This window comes from Anarrhichthys ocellatus, unplaced genomic scaffold (genome assembly GCF_004355925.1).
Source record: "Anarrhichthys ocellatus isolate YVR2014 unplaced genomic scaffold, GSC_Weel_1.0 scaffold25, whole genome shotgun sequence".
Classification (NCBI taxonomy): domain Eukaryota; kingdom Metazoa; phylum Chordata; class Actinopteri; order Perciformes; family Anarhichadidae; genus Anarrhichthys; species Anarrhichthys ocellatus.
In genome coordinates, this window is record NW_022280055.1 from 3,432,255 (window position 1) to 3,449,944 (window position 17,690).

Sequence of the window (17,690 nt, forward strand, 5' to 3'; positions counted from 1 at the left end):
CACACACACACACACACACACACACACACACACACACACACACACACCTCTTAAGACTGATAATGTGTTATCAGCCTCCTCTAGAGGACATCTGAAGTGTAACACACACACAAACTTTCTTGATCAGCTCTGGCCGTTAAAAACAAGCCAGAGTATATGCAAACAGTATATGTTTGCATATACTTTAACTTGTGTACATACTGTTTATGCATGTATCTGCAATATGAAATGCTATGTGAAATTAAGTTTATGTCCATGCAAGGATATAAATATATCAAGCGGTCAGAAAATAAACAGTGTGCAGAGTACACATACGCAGTGAGAAATATACTTATAAATGATCGGTTTGATCTACAAATCTTTTATTTATGTTTTTTAAAAGTTTACATACGACTAAAAATATCGTATCAACTCAATGAAACTTCTATATTTGATGCAAATTAGTAACAGGCACTGGGCCGTAAACACAACATGCCATAAGGACAATTCCACTCTACCGGGTCTGAATAAATGAAACATCAAATCTAATAGTTCATAAACATTCTAAAAGTTCAGAGTCTTTAATTCAATGTGCAGATACTCTCTGCTTTTCTTTTACTGATTATTATGCACACAACTACCCTTCTGTATACAAAACATGTAACACAACCAACCTCCATGTGTCTCCCTCACCTGGTATCCTTGTAAGAAGGGATCCAGCATACTGATGAGGAAGGCCAGTGTTCTGTGTCCTCCTTCAGTTACCAGAACCTCCTGCTCGGTAACCTGCAGAGCTCCGGTCTTCACCAGCAGGTAGCAGGCCTCCTCAAAGTCCTGCAGAACACAAGAGTGACATATGAAAGCTATGGCCATGCAATCATGTATTTACAACAAAGTCACCCACGTTTCTACATTCAGCCGACATTTATTTCAAGCACTAAATGCTGCCCCTCACCTGCACTGTAGCTCCAGGACAGAGGATGAACTCATTGGAAAACATGCTTCTTAGGAAGCTGAAACCGTTGAAGACCTCCTCTGCAAAACACATCGTAAATTGACATGCAGGGGAACCAGCCCATATGATATGTATGATAGTGTTAAAAAAAAAAAGTTTATGTATGGAAAAAAAGGCACAAAAGTCTACTTTATGTTGTGGAATGTCTAGAGTGAAACTATATAAATAAAACAACTAAATGTGTAGTTTGCAGCGTTTCTAAACAGGCAAACCGCGTGTGTGTGTGTGTCAGTCTTACGTTTATGGTTGGAGGAAGCAGCGTGGATGGCTGAGGCCAGCAGAGCCGGCCGGAGAAAGACGTGCAGCGCCTGGTTCCTGTAGGAGGCGCAGGAGAGGACGATGACCGCCTGGCTCAAGAGCTTCTCTTCCGGAGTGATGGTGCTGTGAGGCTCCCCTGGCCCCACCGGTGCTCCTTCTTCAGTACAAAGTTCAAAGTCAGAAAATGCCACAACTGTTTTCATGCATTGGGAACGCTTAATTTTAACTTATTTAGTATTAATAAGCAGTATATAAACATTTAATAAATGACAACTTAGTAAAACACAGTTGTGATCATTTACTTATATATTAATGTACACTTATATACATCTGCTTACAACTACATCATAGTGTGTTGTAAACCATTTATTAACTGTTTATATGGTGATTATGGTGATATACAAATAATGTGGAATGTTTTATTATTGTTATTATTATTGATGATCTGTAACCTCATCTTGTAGATTTACCCTGAAGTTACATGAAATAAAAATGACACACATGAATGAAAAACAGAAATCAAAGCAACGAACACAAACCTTGTTCCACTGCCAGCTGGACTTTTCCCTCAAAGACCCTCACTAGACCTCGATGCAGGGAAAGACTGGAGGAAACTACTTCTGACGGACTAATTTGGTCTAAAGGAGAGAAAAATAACCCACTTCAGCACACAGAGAGACAGTAGTAGGATTGTGAACACTTAAGTCGCGGGCTCAGTGTGTACCAGGCCAGTGGAGGAAGGCTCCGTACTGCCGGGAGAGGTCTCTGAGCCACACGGCCTGTGCAGTCAGCTCGTCCAGTGCTATCCCCTGTTTCTGCCCCGCCGCCTGGTTCTGGAGCAGCAGGGAGGCCAGAAGGACCCACGGCTTCAGGACCATGTTCTCCTCCTGGGCCCGCACCAGCTTGTAGGCCGAGTCATTCACAAAGCTGTGGATGTCCTCACCGGCCCTGCTAGGGATGTGTCTTGAATGGAAATATTACAGTTAATCCAGGTTTTTAGTCCCATGAAAAAAGTAAAGCTAAAGTTCTGATCGCTAACACATTCGTTTAGATATGCACCCCTACTAGAATAGAGAGCAGGCTTGCGGTGTTTACTGACAGTTTTCGAAAATGGAAATATAAATTTGAATGTAGAGATTTTGTATTAACATTAAGGCAGGCACAATACTAACATAAGATGCCTTATTGTTCTTTAAATGACACACATAACGTAATGTTGAGATATCACACCTGGGTACTAGGTTGAACTGGCAGCGGTCAACTCTGCCCTCGGCTAAACTTCTAACAGACACAGGTTGGCCAAAGTACACATGGATGCTGCCGTAGTCTTCACTGAGGACCTTTCTGGCTTTGAACAGACCCTACAAAAGGAAAGATGTACAAGAAAAGCAGATGAAGTGATGTGCAGAGAGCCACATCTCAGCACAAGTGTACAGGCTGCAAAATATGACTTATACAGGTTTTGCATAACAATAATTAGTAATTGTGTTTCCATTTTCCATTTATCTTTCATCAACAAGTCATGGGCTGGTTGCACAAAACACCTCAAGTTTTCTCCTCAAGTATGAGGCTTATTTTATTCTTAGCTGAGGGACTTACTTGAGGGTGTAGCACAGAATCCCTTAATTAAAATAATCCCTCAGTTAAGGAAACTGGATATTGTCTGACCGTTGTTTTAGTTTTTTCTGTTAACAAATTGGTCTTCATATTGTACGGGATCTTGAAGCCTGAAGTGGGTCCAATCCATCTCCCTGCACACTTTTGGGGAAGTCAGCAAGTGTGCCGCGCTCTCTCATCCTCTTGATTTTACGGGAACCTCACGAGTGTTCAGCCGACGGGTAAGGGCGTTTGAAACTCGATGGACGGCGCGTCACACACTGTTGACATGAAATACCTTACCTATTACTGACTGGAAAGATCCAGTATTAATTGCAAAGGAGCTGGAAGAGCGCAGCTGCGAAAACTAGAGTGATCCAACTGTAGATGGTCAGACAAACCATGAATTGACTGCCAGTCAAATAAAGTATAAAATGACGTGCTTGTCGCTAAGCGTATCTTAACTTAAGGTGTTTTGTGTAATTGGCCACAGACGTTTAAATGACTCACTGAAGTGGACTCCTTGGGTTTGGGAATACCCAGCAGCTCTCTGGCATATAGCGTCTCCTCTAAGATCCTCTCATAGCTGATGCTGACTGGGACCACGTTAACGTCAAACACCTGGCCTTTAAGGAACGGATCCATGACTATATTCAACAGACCTGGGAGAGGACAGAAAGATATGCGTCTAATCAGTTGCACCACAGAAAATTGGAAATATTTGCAGAACCATGTCAAAACATGTATATATAATATTCTGTGATATTTTGAATTTGCTAAAAATATGTTTTAACGTGAAAATGTGCTGGCAGGAAAAACTACAACACATTATCTAACATGGGTCTCATAAAACATCCAACTGCAGATGTCTGACAGGTGTTTTATTTTTCCCATGTAAAGCTCGGAGAGTTTACGGTTGCTTTTACCTTACCCAACTTTGGAGTCAAAGACTTGGACGTCCGGCTTCTGGTGCCCTCTAGGAAAAATTCCACTGGTGCAAATCCATTCTAAAAATAAAACATAAATCATCAAAAATCAATATGATAAAATGTTGCCGTCATTGTGAACTAATTGAAGAAAAGAGCTTTGTAGTACCGTGAAAATGGCCTCACACAAAAATGACACAACTCCACGACCGTAGGACAAAAAAGGTCACTTCTTAAAGAAAAAAAAAAAAAAAAAAAAAGATTTAGGATTAAAGAAAGTTCTCCACACCTTGAGCATGGTCTTGACATACTCTGAGAAGACAGCCCAGTACAGCTTGTCTCCACCAAATGACCTCCGAATGAAGAAAGCTCCAGACATCCGGAGCATCTCGCCAACAAATTTCATCCCCATGAAGTCTGCAGGGAGAAACAAACTGTTGGTGTGTGTGCAAATCGTGATGGTGTTGGACTGCATCATATTAAGTTACTATTATTCTGCCCATAATTTGGTTGAATTAAACTTTGTAAATACTAAATATACTAATACTAAATATGCTTCAGTTGACACCAACTCTAGTAGATATAGATTAAAAAAAATGCTATAATAAAGAACCAACACTTTTCTCAAACAGAGTAAAAACACACTGCACATGATGTGCTTGTAACTCGGTGTATCTTGCTCGTTTCCATGCTTACCCATGCCGGCAGCAATGACAGGCAGAGTCAGGTCGTAGGTGTACAGGAGGTACGACATCAGCAGGAAGTCCATGTAACTGCGGTGACTGGGTAACAGGACTACCGGGTGCTCCCGGATGGCCTGCTGGAGCTAAAGACGAAGCAAAGAAGAGATGAGGTGTGTATGTGTTTGTGTCATCTTTTCACTTACACTCTGTTCTTAGTGTCACATGTGTATTCTCACCCTCTGGATGCCCTCTTCGTTGACACAGATGCTCCTGAACAAGGATTTGAAGACCTTGCTGAGTGTGAAGGCAAAGAAGCGAACGGTGCTGAGCTGCAGAGAGTGAGCCATCTCCTCCAAGATGGCTGACGCCTCGTCCCGGACGTCACCGGTCTCCCTGCCCGTCTCTTTGGTAACCTTGACCATTCAAAATAAAATGGTCAATTAAAACAATAAGACCGCTTAATACAAGAAATAATAAAAATGGGAATATTTGACATCTGAATACCAGAACATGGTGCTCTTTCTACAAGTTCTTTACGGTCATATGCAAATACAGAGAAACAGTTGTTGGCAATACAAATTTTCGATCTCAGGCTCCCTCCAACAATGCTCATTAAATATAAAAAGAAAATTAAGTGAGTGCAGAATTTAAAATACAGGGATGAAATAAAACATATACAATAAAATAATATATATTTGTTACGGTAGAAATGGGGAAATGAATAAACTGGTATATGCTGTGTATCTGCAATAGCCTTGAAAATGATACTTTTTAGTATCTTATAGCTAATAGCCATTTTTGTTATAAATTAGAATCTACTTTCTGTTAATTAGTTGTGAAAATGCACATGTCTGTACTAATTTGAAATATGGTTTATTACTTAAACCTACCATTAATACAACTATCTGAATTTTTTTCTCTATAAGCTGATAAATAAATAAATAAATGTCATCTCTATAAAGAGAAGAACAAAGTTTATTAATTCTTGTCTACTGTATGTAGATGTAAATGTACAATAAAGACTAGAAACTAAAGAAGAAAAGGCACTTCTCTTAACTAACCAGCCACCTTTTGAGTGCAATCTTGAGGCCTCGTCCATCAGGCATTACCAGAATATCAACCTACTGTCGGACCACGTCACCCTCACCTGATTGATGACATAGTGCAGTTGATCAGACTGAAGCACCATGCTCTTCAGCATGCTGGGTTTACAGGGTGCCATGCCTTTATAGAAGAGCGGCGTGTAACACCTGAGGGCGTATCTCAAGTCGCTGGAGTTCCTCCTCTCTTCCAAAATGTCCTCAAAGTCATCTCTCTTCTTTAGCATAGGGTCTATATGCTATTAAAAACAAGAATCATAACATATATACATATTTCTTAGTTGTGCATTACTGAAACCATAAAATGTTTTAACATATTGTTGACAAATTCACAGCACCAAACTGTAAACAAGTAATAGAAATGCTTGTTCTGCATTTTTAGAGTAAAGTCCTGGATTTCACCTCTCTGTGACACTTCAATTTGAATATAAAAACACCTGATTAGTTGACCAGATATTGACACAGTGCACACTTTAGGGCACCAGTCTCTGACCACTTATATCAAAAGCATGAGCCTTATTTAGATAGGATCACAAAGAACGTAAAGTAGCAGTAACACAGTGTAAACATACTGCTTTCAAAGTCCTGCATTTCATCAATAGTATTATAATGTAATAATTGTACCTTGTAGGTGGAGCTAACTGTATTTTATCAGTTTAATCCATAACAATACTTCATTTGTTACATTTTGTATGTCAACTAGTAGTTTGATTATTAAAATACCTATGGTGAAACTGCATTTTACTGTAAAGTAGATTGAGGTTACTTGTTAGCAAAGTACAATCTTGTTTTGTTTTACAACACTTTACTGCAGTTTAATGTAAAGTCAATTGAATTCACGTGGAATAAAAGGTGCTCTGCAAATAGAGTTGCCTTTACCTATTTTTAGTTGTATTAAAAGAAACTGTCGTGCAGGCTGCATGCATTAAATAAATGTAAAGGGACGATTGCTTAACAGTGGTTGTATCAGTGAAAAATGTCGCAAAGCAAAACACAAAATTGCCAAATTAAACACCTTTTTACTGTTCGCTGTTTTGGTACATAAGTATGAAATCAGATTTAATCCGTTTGAGTGTAATGTGAAATAGTGTGCACTGAGATACAGCAAAGAGCTTGCCAAGTTAGCTTAGCCATTGCCAATAACAGCGAAGCATACATACCGAATAAATAGCACCGGAAGCCATTCTTTGTCACAATTTACAAACTCATACACACTGCGACCACTGAACTTATACGTTCAGGGATGTCTGTGCGGTTCTTGCCTCTTGATATGTAAATACGTTAAGTTGTTAACCGGAGAACTTCTCATCGGCGTACTAACTGACAAGTCAGGGGCATTTCCGCAACTACGGTAGCCGTGCAGGATCAACCATCGTCACACGTGTTGACATTCCATGTTGTGAAACGGCTGTTGTCGTTGAGTCCCGAGAATTAAGAACTATTTTTGCTTTTATCCTGTTTCTACCATTAGCTTCATATGAACGGAAAGGAAGACGGAGATTGTCTGTCTCTCGAGCACGTTTTGGATAAACTTTACGAGTTTGGTAAGTGCTGATAGCTACCATTTTAAGGTATGCTAGTAAACCTAGCATACCTTAAAATGCTGGTGCTGTCTGTTCATTCTAGCTAGCTAGCTTATTTGGTTTGCAGTGGGTCTGCAGACATTATATAACGTTAACTGTTGAAACTAAAAATAAGGCATTTGTTGTCGCCGATTACAGCACAAACAAATTCAATCAAAGTGAGTTGTTATAATTCAAGTCGTAAAGGTGATTGTCCAGTGATTCCAGCGTCTAATGCAATCCAATATTACAACCTCAATAATAAACATATGGTTGAAAAAGTTATCAACATTATAACATTGTGATCTTTGTAAAGGTAGGATTTATGGCAAAGTCGTCATGTTGCGTTGCTTAGATTGTATTAATGTGTAATTACAGAGACAAATGCTGATATTATATTCAGCTGTTTTCTTGTGTATTAAGGAAATGATGTGTTCGGAGCACATACAAGTTGATCATGTTTACCAAAACGTTGCAGGGACTTGAATGAGATTTTGTTGTTGACTGACGTTTCAGATGATGGACCAGCATCCAAAAAGAAGCTCAAGTCTCAGAAGAAGAAAAAGAGAAAAAGATATGAGGAAGAGGAAGAAGAGGTGTTCCCTGCAGCCGAGGATATCTGCAGTGACTCTGAAGACAAGCGAGTAGATCATGTTGGAGCCGAACACCAGCAGCAACAACCAAAGACTGAGCAAACAGGTGGGCAGCATAGCAACAAGCTGAGTAACAACTCCACGCACATGTGATAGATATATCTATCAGCTGTCAATATACTATGTTTTCAAACTCTCCCCTCCTCTGGCCTCCTCATCTCGCACCATTCATTTCATTCACGCCTCCTTGTCTCGTTCAGGTCCAACCATCCAGCAGGTGAGCCAGGTGAAGGTTGTAATATTTCAGGACCCCAGAAAGAAACAGAAAACCAAGCAGACTACAGCACCCGACAAAATGCCTGTAAGTCTATACTGCTTTAGCTCACCGTGTACATCCTTCATACAAGATATGTATGAAGGTTCAACTTAGACTAATGACCTGAAGGCCAAATCCTTTTTATTCATGTTACAGGATGACCTGTTCTCAGGTGCTTTAACTGTGCATTGTGTTGCCCCACCAGTGCTAAAGATCTAAGAGTAGCATATTGGAAAATGTGCACCCATAATAGTGTTTAAGAACCATTACATTGTTTTATTCAAACCAAATTTTACATCAAGTAGTCTATTTGTGCAAATGCAGAACGCTTTACATCTCTGACATTTTAAACCTAACCCCTTCCATGCTGCTGTGTGACCTTTAGTCAACCGTCTCTGTTTGTGTTCTTCTTGTCACCATCCATTCTCTTCACTTTCTCTCTCCCCTTGTCTTTGTCGCCTTTGGTTATGTGCCGTCCTCACTTCAAGGCCCCTCAGAAGATGACAGAGGAGGAGGAAAGCGGCCAGCTAGAAGAGCTCAACTTGGAAAAGGTGACAGTTTTATCAAAATGTACTGTATGTGTTGTTTTCTTTTCGAAGATGTTTAAACTATCAGTCTTGCATTGTGTGAATTGGTTCTTCTCATTTAGTAGCTGCCCCGCTGTGTGGGAATTGTTGCTTAGCCCACTGTATCGCTGTGACATGTTTGGCTTTATGCTGTATTTGTTGCCATCAGACTCGTCTTGAGGTCCATCGGTTTGGAATCACAGGCTATAAGAAGGAGCAGCAGCGTGTTTTTGAACAGGACAGAGCCGTCATGCTGGGGGCCCGAGTAAGGAAAACAGCTTTTTTTTAAAGTCCTGTACCTATTTAATTAGCACCACAGCCCTGTTAGTAGCAAATTGACCAATTCACAAGTTCATTATTGTCTCCTAATCAGCCTCCCAAGAAGGACTACGTCAACTACAAGATGATGCAGCAGCAGATCAAAGAGAAGAAGCAGAAAGCAAAGGAGGTTCAGCCGGTAAGAGCTGCACCTACAATCAATTACAATAGAGACGCATTTCCATTAAATCATTAACACATTTTTTAATGTATTAAAATAAACACAATAGTGGTATTAAAATATATATACAGTATACTCCACCTGTTCTTATTATATCCTGTATTGTTGCTTCGTAGGACCTGAAGAAAAAGAAGAAGCCGAGTAATCAAAGGTGGGTAAACGTTTAATTTGGAAGAGACGCGCTCAAACCAACATCAGCAAACATTTTAAGTGTCCTTGCATCTGTATTCTATAGTTCTATCTGATAGTGTCTATCATAATTCATGGATGTAAAACACAGCACTAGTGTTTTTGATTTAGCATAACAGAATGGACAGATAGTTGTACAGGCTTGTCGCATCTGAGTGGTTGAAACCTGTGTTTGACTGTGCTGCTATCTCCACCAGGGCCAAGAAGAAGAAGGTGTCCTCTACTTCTGGTTCCGGCTCGGCCCCCACAGGTCAGGTGGGCCACTTCAAGAATGGCATGCTGATCCTCAGCCCCAAGGAGATCCAGAAAATCAAAGGCAACAAGAGACGCAAATAGGTGAGTGTGTTTTTGTACCTATAGCTAATGATCTAAAAGGAATTAGGAGATATAGTGCCCCAAAGTTTGGACACCTACTGGTCCTGACTTCAGAGTTGAGGGTTAATGTTTCATGGTTGAAATATGCGTGTTTGTGTTTGCAGGTGAGCCTCCAGGATGGAAAAACATCAGCAGACCAGAGAAAGAACTGGCTTCCAAACGCCGTCAGTGACTCATCTTACTGCAGGACTGTTTGCAGTGTTATGAGGAAGAGCACGAGAGACGAATACAACGTGAGCTGTGAGGCTGATTTCCAGAGGACGGTGTTACTGGAGACAGACTGCAGAGACAGGAATCCAATTTACCGATCCTCAAAATGGACCCTGAATGGGGCACGATGGCGGGACGTAAATGCACGACACCGGAGACCTTGGTCAAATCATATTCCATCACAGTTAATTTATTTTCTTTTTATAAATGACCCAAAAAAACAAAAGAAGACATTTGCGTTTCTTGTGTTTTACACGGTAAAGGTTTTTAAATAATGCAGTTACAATGCATTTATCATATACAAACCATGTAGTACAAAACATTTACATTGGCAGGAAGGGAGGGGATCATAACAGTACAGATGGGGGTAATTATCTTTAAAAAAAAGAAAAAGCAATGTACACACAAGTTACTCCTGGCAGATGTTTTCATGTAGAAACATACATACAGACATAAGAGAGTAGTTTGTCTCCCTTTTATAAACCCTTCATATATGTAAACGACTTCTTCACAGCCTCCAGACGCTGCGTTCGAGGTGAAAACATTACAGATTTAATTTTGTTAAAGAGAAAACATTAAAAGCTGATGGATTCTGAGCGGCAATGGCGAAACAAGAGGTGTAATCTGGCAGTGTGCGGCTGGGTGAGGTCACAAAATCTCACACCGTTTCTTTTTTTTGAAGCAGCTTTTGTGTTATTTATACATTTTAAAGAAGAAGAAACAGCACAAAGAAATATGAAGCTCATCTGCAGCACATTGTTTTAAGCTGTAAGCAAAGCTGTGTTATGTTTAGATTTTACCTTCTTTTTTTTTTTTTTAAACCTTCAACTCTTGGCAATAAACCATAGACAATATATATATATATAACCAGGAGCCATTCAACTTGAAGAGGGCAATATACAAAAGAAAATAAATATGCAATTAAATATATTTACACACTTTATAGAGTACATAAATCTGCAGTTCTTTAAGTTAAACAGCTTACAGCAGTGACATGCTCTTTTCCCCAGCACCGTATCTTGAAGTTAAATTTAAATCTCACATTCATGGGTGGGTAAGTGTTGGGGTAAAGGGACATGCCATACAAGCACTCTTACAATAGCATATCTAGACAGGAGTGACTACAATGTGACTCTTTTAAAATATGTGAATTTTGCCACAAAAGGTATTGTTTTGATATGAATTTAAGAAATAACTGTATGCGGAAAAGAAAAGGCGTAAACTCATTTTACCTGATACACTGTCGGACTCTTTGAACCTCCACCTAACACCTTTTAGCTTCGATTCCCTCCGGTCATGATTTCCTCTGCACCGTTTTGACATCAACACAGCCTGCAGACATGTAACCCCAAATCATCCAGACTCTCAGCTGAAGGAAAAGCATCCCCTCTGGTTGTGTGAGAGATGTCTCACTTTGCCTGTGGGCCTATAATCTATTCCTGGTTACGGCAAAGTCAATCTCGGGGGGGCAGGTTGCTCGCCCTGGTGTGGAAGGTGGGAGGGCGGTCAGAGCTGAGCAACCTCACGTGCTGCAAATATAGACCTTAGGTGAAAAGCTGGCAGTCTGGGGCACGTCAGGATAAACTCTCCTTTGGGTGATGTTTGCTTTCTGGGTCGGGAGAAACTGGTTCAAGTCCTGACTTTGACACTGATGGTGCATTCATGTCATGTGGGAAAGATGGTAAACGTAGGCCTGGTTTCAGCTGGTAGACCATACACACAATGGCAATTGAAATTCTAATAAAACTATTTTCAGATGGCTTTTATTGTCTGGATTTATTGTTAGCAATGAAATGCTTTATTAAAACTTCTTTTGACCACTGGGGGGCATCATAAACAAAGGTGTGATAACACTAACGTCACCTTTTAAATCGATGTGGTGAACTTATTAGCAAACAGTTGTTTATTTACACACCCAGCAGACATTTAGCAACATTATCATTCATCTGGAGCTGTGTTTTTGGCCAACAGACAAATGAAGTGAAAATATCTCTCTTTTAGCTCTAATTTTGGTCTCTACCAACTCCTTCGGGAACTATCTGACTCTTTAGCTGCTAAATGCTTCACCCGCGAGTCGCTAACTGTGCCTGTCTGTCTGTGTACAGATAATCAAAACAGTGAAGTTAAAGAAAACTAAGAGGCTAAAATGCTCCATAAACTGCAGAGGAATAGTTCTATGGGTCCATCATTACGAGTGATTCACATTACACATTTGATCAACTGTTGTTATAAAAAATATAGATGTAAAAAAATCTTTCCCACGTCATTTGAATGCAGCATCAGGCGCAAACAGCTTTGATTCATATATAAATACATAATCCCATCCCCATCTCCCAAAAAGGCTCAACCATTATTCTTACATATTCTTTAAAGGACATAAAATGAACCAAAATTCAAATGTATTACCTTATAATCCTACTCTAATGCTCTATAGTTAAATACATTCTGCAAAAAAAAGATAGGAGCCAACAAATGTTGCCATGTTTCTTTCTGTTGTATAGAAAATAGACCCAATTAACTCCAGTCAGAAAGGCCTTCTTTAATGTATAGTATATATAGTATTCAGTCACCTGGCATATTTAAAGGTTGTGTTGAACTGAGAATTTAAAATAAATTGGGTAATTGCTGCCTGCAATCGTAATAATTTGTAAACTTACATTAAAAAAGTGAAAATATAAATGACTGCTATTCTATGTCCCTGATTAGATGTATGAGATAGTTGACGATACAAGTAAGATCGTAAGATAGTAAGAGCAAAATGATCGCTGACATTTTGTTTAAAAAGTCAGCGATTAAAGGTATGGAATCACAGTCGGGTATTATGAAACAACAGTTAATTCATCCTGTTGTTGCCACCATCCACCAGCAGAGGGCAACCTGTCGAAGCAGTTGGCTTTAACGTCACTCATTGCAAAGACACAGCACACTATTTACAATACAGCTTCAGATATTTTGTAAACTTGTTTGACGCTTAATCCATGCTTAATATCTCACATTATAGTCATAACTCACATATTTACAGTTGTTTGTTGTTTTCCATTCACACGTAAAGCCCAATCTTTGTATGGCAGGTGTGTCTAATAACTTCTCTCTCACACGACATTATAGGGAATAGAAATATTTCAGATAAAGATGAAATAAATGAGCAAACTTCTCCATCCTCTGCTGCATTAGTCATGAAATATACACATGGGTACTGTATGTTGAAACAACATCTTATATCCGGAGTCACAGTGGTTTGGTTGGATTTTAAAGCCGCTGCCGAATCCAATCCCTGATGAGAAATGCAGCAGCAAGCGCAGCTTCACCTGATGTGACTTTTCGAGACCATCTTCAGCGCGATATATTAAAGGGGCCTGACAGAGATTCTACAGAGAGACTGGGAGATGAGCACAGAATAGAAATTACCAATGCGACAACCACACTTTTCTCACTCTAATTTTGATATATCATAGTAGCTGTTGGTCTTGTGAGGTTTGGCTCAGCTCCATTTAATGTCAGCGATTTCGGACATTTATTCCTCGAGGTGAAATCACGTCCTCGTGAGTCAGAGTGAATACAGAGCCTGGGAGAGGCTGCAGGGGAAACGTCAAGGCAGGAAATGCTCCTGTAGGCAATTAATCAACCTCGTTCCTGCACTTTGATTAATTTAACAGACCAGTTGGTACACGATTTTGTAGTTAACCAAATTAACACAATCCCCAAAATTGTATTAAATGCTGCAGACATATTTTAACCTCTAACCTCACTGACATGCTCGTGGTTTCTTCCTTAGAAGCTTATGCTGCTCAGTCAAATTTCATTCACAGATCTTAATCTTAAATTCCAGTGGAGATCTTAATGTTAAAAAAAGCCAAATATGTCAGTATCAGTGTCTGTGTCAATAGTTCAATATTTTGTTAAACACTTATTAGATAAGAAGAACAACACCGCCCTCATGTCTCAAGCATAAATATCAAACTACATCCAGTCGCCACTTAGCTTAGCTTAGCTTAGCATAAAGAGTGGAGTGCTCTGACCGAAGGAAACAAAATCTGCCAGCCAGCACCTCTAAATATATAATATCATAAAACAAGTGTACTTCCAATATTAAAGAAACTATTCCTTTAATCTCTTTAGGTGGCAAAATGGTGCATGAGAGTTTGCTGCTCTCCTTATCTGGTCTCTGGTGAGTCTCTCTGGTGAGTCTCTCTCTTTTATTCTACCACTTGAGGCAGATAGACACTGTGAGTGGTCAATAACACTCCACCAGAAACTCAATTCCTCCCTTCTTGAAAAGACAATGACATGCCACTTCAAAATTACACAACCAATCCGCATGGAGACACCACTGAAATGAATTTACCACTTTGAGGTTGCAAGATGAAACATTTCCCCTGCAGACTGGCCACTCCCATGCTTGGCAGATCTGTCACATTACTGAAAAATGAAATGGAATCGAGCCCAATGCCTCCCAGCTTTTGATCTCAGCGTGTAAACCTCTTTGAAAACAGCACCAAACAATCTTTATGCCTTTTTGAATGCCAAAGACAAGAAGGGGAAAACAGAAAAGGCAGTGCTGTTGGAGCCACAACTGAGAAAAAAAGTGTAGCTTTTAAATATTCCATGAGGGAAACATCCCGCGGTGCCACTACAACTCCTATAAAAGACCCTCTTCGTCTAGTTTTACCTTGTGAGCCGTAAAGACCCCCCGAGAGAGAAGCGGAGCAACAATAAGCGCTGCTGAATCGTTTCTCCCTCGCTTACTGGAAGCACCTTGTTGTCCTGGACTTTTTTTTAAACTGATTGTGATGCTATTTTCTGATGGTACATCTTACATTTAATCATAAAGCTTAGAAATTCTCAAAAAGAGAAATTTAAAAGGACGATATTGTTTCACTGCGCAGTGTGGGAATCTTCACCATTGATTCTGTCAAAGTGAGAGAGTCGATTAGTTTAGTCTCAGGACTTGAGGAGAAATTTCAGGATGCAAAAACTGGGATGTAAAAAAAGTATGGCAATCCAGTCATCTCTGTAGTGATGTCCACAAGCTTCTATCATTGTATTCATAACCCAGATTTTATTCATTCGTCCCAAATTATGGAGCGGTGTCTCACATTGAAGTGTATCCAAGACAAAGGGCACCTTGAGAAGAATGGGAGATGGGTAAATCCCATCTGTGACTGGAAAAGGTCCACATGGGAGTGAACTGCATATGACATTGTTGGTTTGTATCCAGGGCACGCTCGGAGGGAAGACCTACTACTGTTTGGTGTTCTTTGGCAACTCCAGGCCCGTCAGTAAGGTCGCCTGAAAGGAACAACAGAGCAGATCATCTGTGATCGAGACTGTGAGGAGATCAGTCAATGAACACTTGAATTTGAGGAACATATCTGACGACTGCTTGGAGTTTGAGGAATAGTGATGGGATGGATTTAGGAAATAAAGTCTTGTTAACGTCTTCCATCTACGGATTCCTTTCTCCATACACTTTGACTCTCTGCTTGCAAAAATGATGCACAGACTGTATTCACATTCTGTAAGTGTGTGTGTGTGTGTGTGTGTGTGTGTGTGTATGTGTAAAACTGCTACGTCTGACTGCTTTCTACATGCGGCTATTTCATGTCTGTACTGGAAGAGGGATCTGATTGTTGTTCCTCTTGAATTCCTGTCTTTGCTTGTCATTTCAAACATGTACATTTTGCAAATATAAGGATTAAGATGATTTAAGCTGCAGCTATAACAATGCCTATGTATTAATGCTGAGGTCTACCAAATATCTGCTGTTGTTTTGGTAGAAATCAGCAGACAGCTGACATTTCTCGGGTCGTTAATATTTAAAGGAGCTTCAAACTTATGTAACATGAGTTTGAAAAAGATAAATAAGTGATTTGTTGCCTTTAAGTGGTCCTCCTAAACTCCCACTTGTCAGAAATACAACTGGATGCTATATTTAAGTGCTTCAGGTTCTTGATATAAGGATAACAGACTGCAACAAGGATCACTTCTTTAGTATTTTGGAAATCAGGGGACATTAAATGCTGCAACAGCAGAACATATACCAGTCTGATGTTTGGTTATTTTTATTATCAATTCAAATGAAACCATTCTTAAATCTATAAAAGAGCAGAGTGATGTTCTCAAATTGCTTGTTCATTGAGTGTATTCAGTTTACAGTGATATAAAACGAATAAAAAGCAGTATTGCAAATCCAAGAGCGTGACACCAACCACGACTAAAAGTTACAAAACGTACAAGAGAATGCAACACTTACTTCAGTGCACTTTGACACGACTATGACCAGTCTTAGCAGCTCTGGTATCAACAAAAAGTCTTTCCCAGTTGAATATATCCCTCATTTTGCTCATTCATGCAACCACTGTCTGAAGACGTACACACGCTGTACATATACTCAAAAGAACACATCATAACCAACTAATCCTAACCCTTACCCTAACCTTAAACCAAGTCTTCACCATAAAATGTAATGATTTACACTATGGGGACATGCAATTGTCCCCATTGTGTCCTTCTAAAGAAGGAGACCGTCACGTTGTTCCCCACAAGACAGGTAAAACACACCCCCACACACACACACACACACACACACACACACACTGACCTGCACGTTTCGGTTGAGGCTGACAGCGGGTACAAAGACCCCGTCCAGGTTCTCGAATGAGGTCGGTCCATGCTGCTCCTTGTTGATGTAAAAAGTCAGTGTGCGTTTGGTCAAATCCAGCAGGACGCCAACAGTCGAGCCTTTGGCGATTCCTCCCTCCGCCCTAAACACACACACACACACACACACACACACACACACAAACAAAACATCAAATAGATAAAACAGCTTAATTTGTGTGTGTAGGATGTGGGTCTGAAAAAAACATTGAAACAGGGAGACTGACATCTGACTGACTTTATGTAAATATTTAAGAAACCCCTCTCCCTTCTCATCTGTCTTTTTGTCATTCTTTCCCTACAGCTCGTTAAAAAGAAGATGAAACTTGAGCTTGCATTCACAAGTGGACCAAACTCCACTCTATATCATAATAATATTCCAGTTCTATTCTAAATATGCCAATAAAGTGCCATGTGCTTGAAAGAGAAAGTAACGCACTAAAAACCTGATATTCAGCGATTTATCATTTTCATCTTTTGTGTCCACAAGGTCTTGAGCTTTGTTTTAACAACAGCTCAGGAATCACACTACCTACTGTGATCTAACTCTAATCTGTGTGGTAAGGTGACCAAAGATGGACACTTAAAGAAAACTGCAAATGTTTGTTTTATCCTGAAAATTAGATACGACTGTGATTGAAATTGTGTTTTTGCATAGAAGCTGTAAGGTGTAAAACCACCTCTGTACATGTAAGCACGCAGGTAGCCATGTTTCAAACACATGATGGCTGCCTCTGGACTGGGCTGAGAGAGACACAAAGGAATCAATATGTGGTTAAGCATGAGACACAAACATGAGATGATGAATGACATGAAAGTAGATGGCACAGTGAATAAATCCATCGTCTGGATGGATCGAGATATGAGACGAATAAACTCAGAGGTTTCGCATTGTTGGATGCTGTGGAGAGTCAACTTTTTTCTTGAGAAGAATAGACATCTTTTGTTGTAAATAAATGTTTACTGAGGGTTTGATACACTGTGACACTGAGAGAGATGGTTCAGAGAGATGTCTCCTGCAGGCTGCATTCTTCTTCTGCTGCTCTCTGGTCTGTTTAGTCAGTATTGTATGAGCCCCGGGGGTCCCTCTGTTATCCTGGGTATGTATCATTATCCTGTGTGTGTGTGTGTGTGTGTGTGTGTGTGTGTGTGTGTGTGTGTGT

The 17,690-nt window shown here is 40.0% G+C and overlaps 3 protein-coding genes across 5 annotated transcripts in view; 1 reads left to right on the top strand and 2 right to left on the bottom strand.

Moving 5' to 3' along the window:
• gnpat (glyceronephosphate O-acyltransferase) overlaps nt 1-6,969 on the bottom strand; it is an 11,851-nt gene extending 4,882 nt beyond the window's left edge. The window contains exons 1-13 of the mRNA XM_031861442.1: nt 6,718-6,969; nt 5,605-5,796; nt 4,694-4,870; nt 4,471-4,600; nt 4,064-4,191; nt 3,780-3,855; nt 3,359-3,510; nt 2,483-2,613; nt 1,977-2,215; nt 1,792-1,890; nt 1,233-1,409; nt 935-1,014; nt 673-813 (exon numbers count right to left, since the gene is read on the bottom strand). Of these exons, the coding sequence (XP_031717302.1) occupies nt 673-813; nt 935-1,014; nt 1,233-1,409; nt 1,792-1,890; nt 1,977-2,215; nt 2,483-2,613; nt 3,359-3,510; nt 3,780-3,855; nt 4,064-4,191; nt 4,471-4,600; nt 4,694-4,870; nt 5,605-5,796; nt 6,718-6,741 (1,746 nt within the window). The 5' untranslated portion in view covers nt 6,742-6,969. The remainder of the gene's footprint in view (nt 1-672; nt 814-934; nt 1,015-1,232; nt 1,410-1,791; nt 1,891-1,976; nt 2,216-2,482; nt 2,614-3,358; nt 3,511-3,779; nt 3,856-4,063; nt 4,192-4,470; nt 4,601-4,693; nt 4,871-5,604; nt 5,797-6,717) is intronic.
• On the top strand, nt 6,885-11,914 carry fsaf1 (40S small subunit processome assembly factor 1). Its single transcript, XM_031861443.1, has 9 exons — nt 6,885-7,101; nt 7,636-7,818; nt 7,973-8,073; nt 8,517-8,579; nt 8,764-8,859; nt 8,968-9,051; nt 9,210-9,244; nt 9,480-9,618; nt 9,762-11,914. Exons 1-8 carry the CDS (start codon nt 7,035-7,037, stop codon nt 9,616-9,618), a joined length of 768 nt encoding a protein of 255 aa, XP_031717303.1. The 5' UTR covers nt 6,885-7,034; the 3' UTR covers nt 9,762-11,914.
• Nucleotides 11,915-17,690, bottom strand: part of trim67 (tripartite motif containing 67) — a 39,430-nt gene continuing 33,654 nt past the window's right edge. For all 3 annotated transcript variants that reach the window (XM_031861439.1, XM_031861441.1, XM_031861440.1), the window contains 2 exons: nt 16,469-16,631; nt 11,915-15,156 (listed from right to left, as the gene is read on the bottom strand). In XM_031861439.1, the coding sequence (XP_031717299.1) occupies nt 15,109-15,156; nt 16,469-16,631 (211 nt within the window). In that variant the 3' untranslated portion in view covers nt 11,915-15,108. The remainder of the gene's footprint in view (nt 15,157-16,468; nt 16,632-17,690) is intronic.

Coding starts and splice junctions, on each gene's coding strand:
- fsaf1 (XM_031861443.1), top strand. CDS start 7,035: ATGAACGGAAAGGAAGACGGAGATTGTCTGTCTCTCGAGCACGTTTTG. Junction 7,819..7,972: donor ACCAAAGACTGAGCAAACAG/GTGGGCAGCATA, acceptor TGTCTCGTTCAG/GTCCAACCATCCAGCAGGTG. Junction 8,074..8,516: donor CAGCACCCGACAAAATGCCT/GTAAGTCTATAC, acceptor CCTCACTTCAAG/GCCCCTCAGAAGATGACAGA.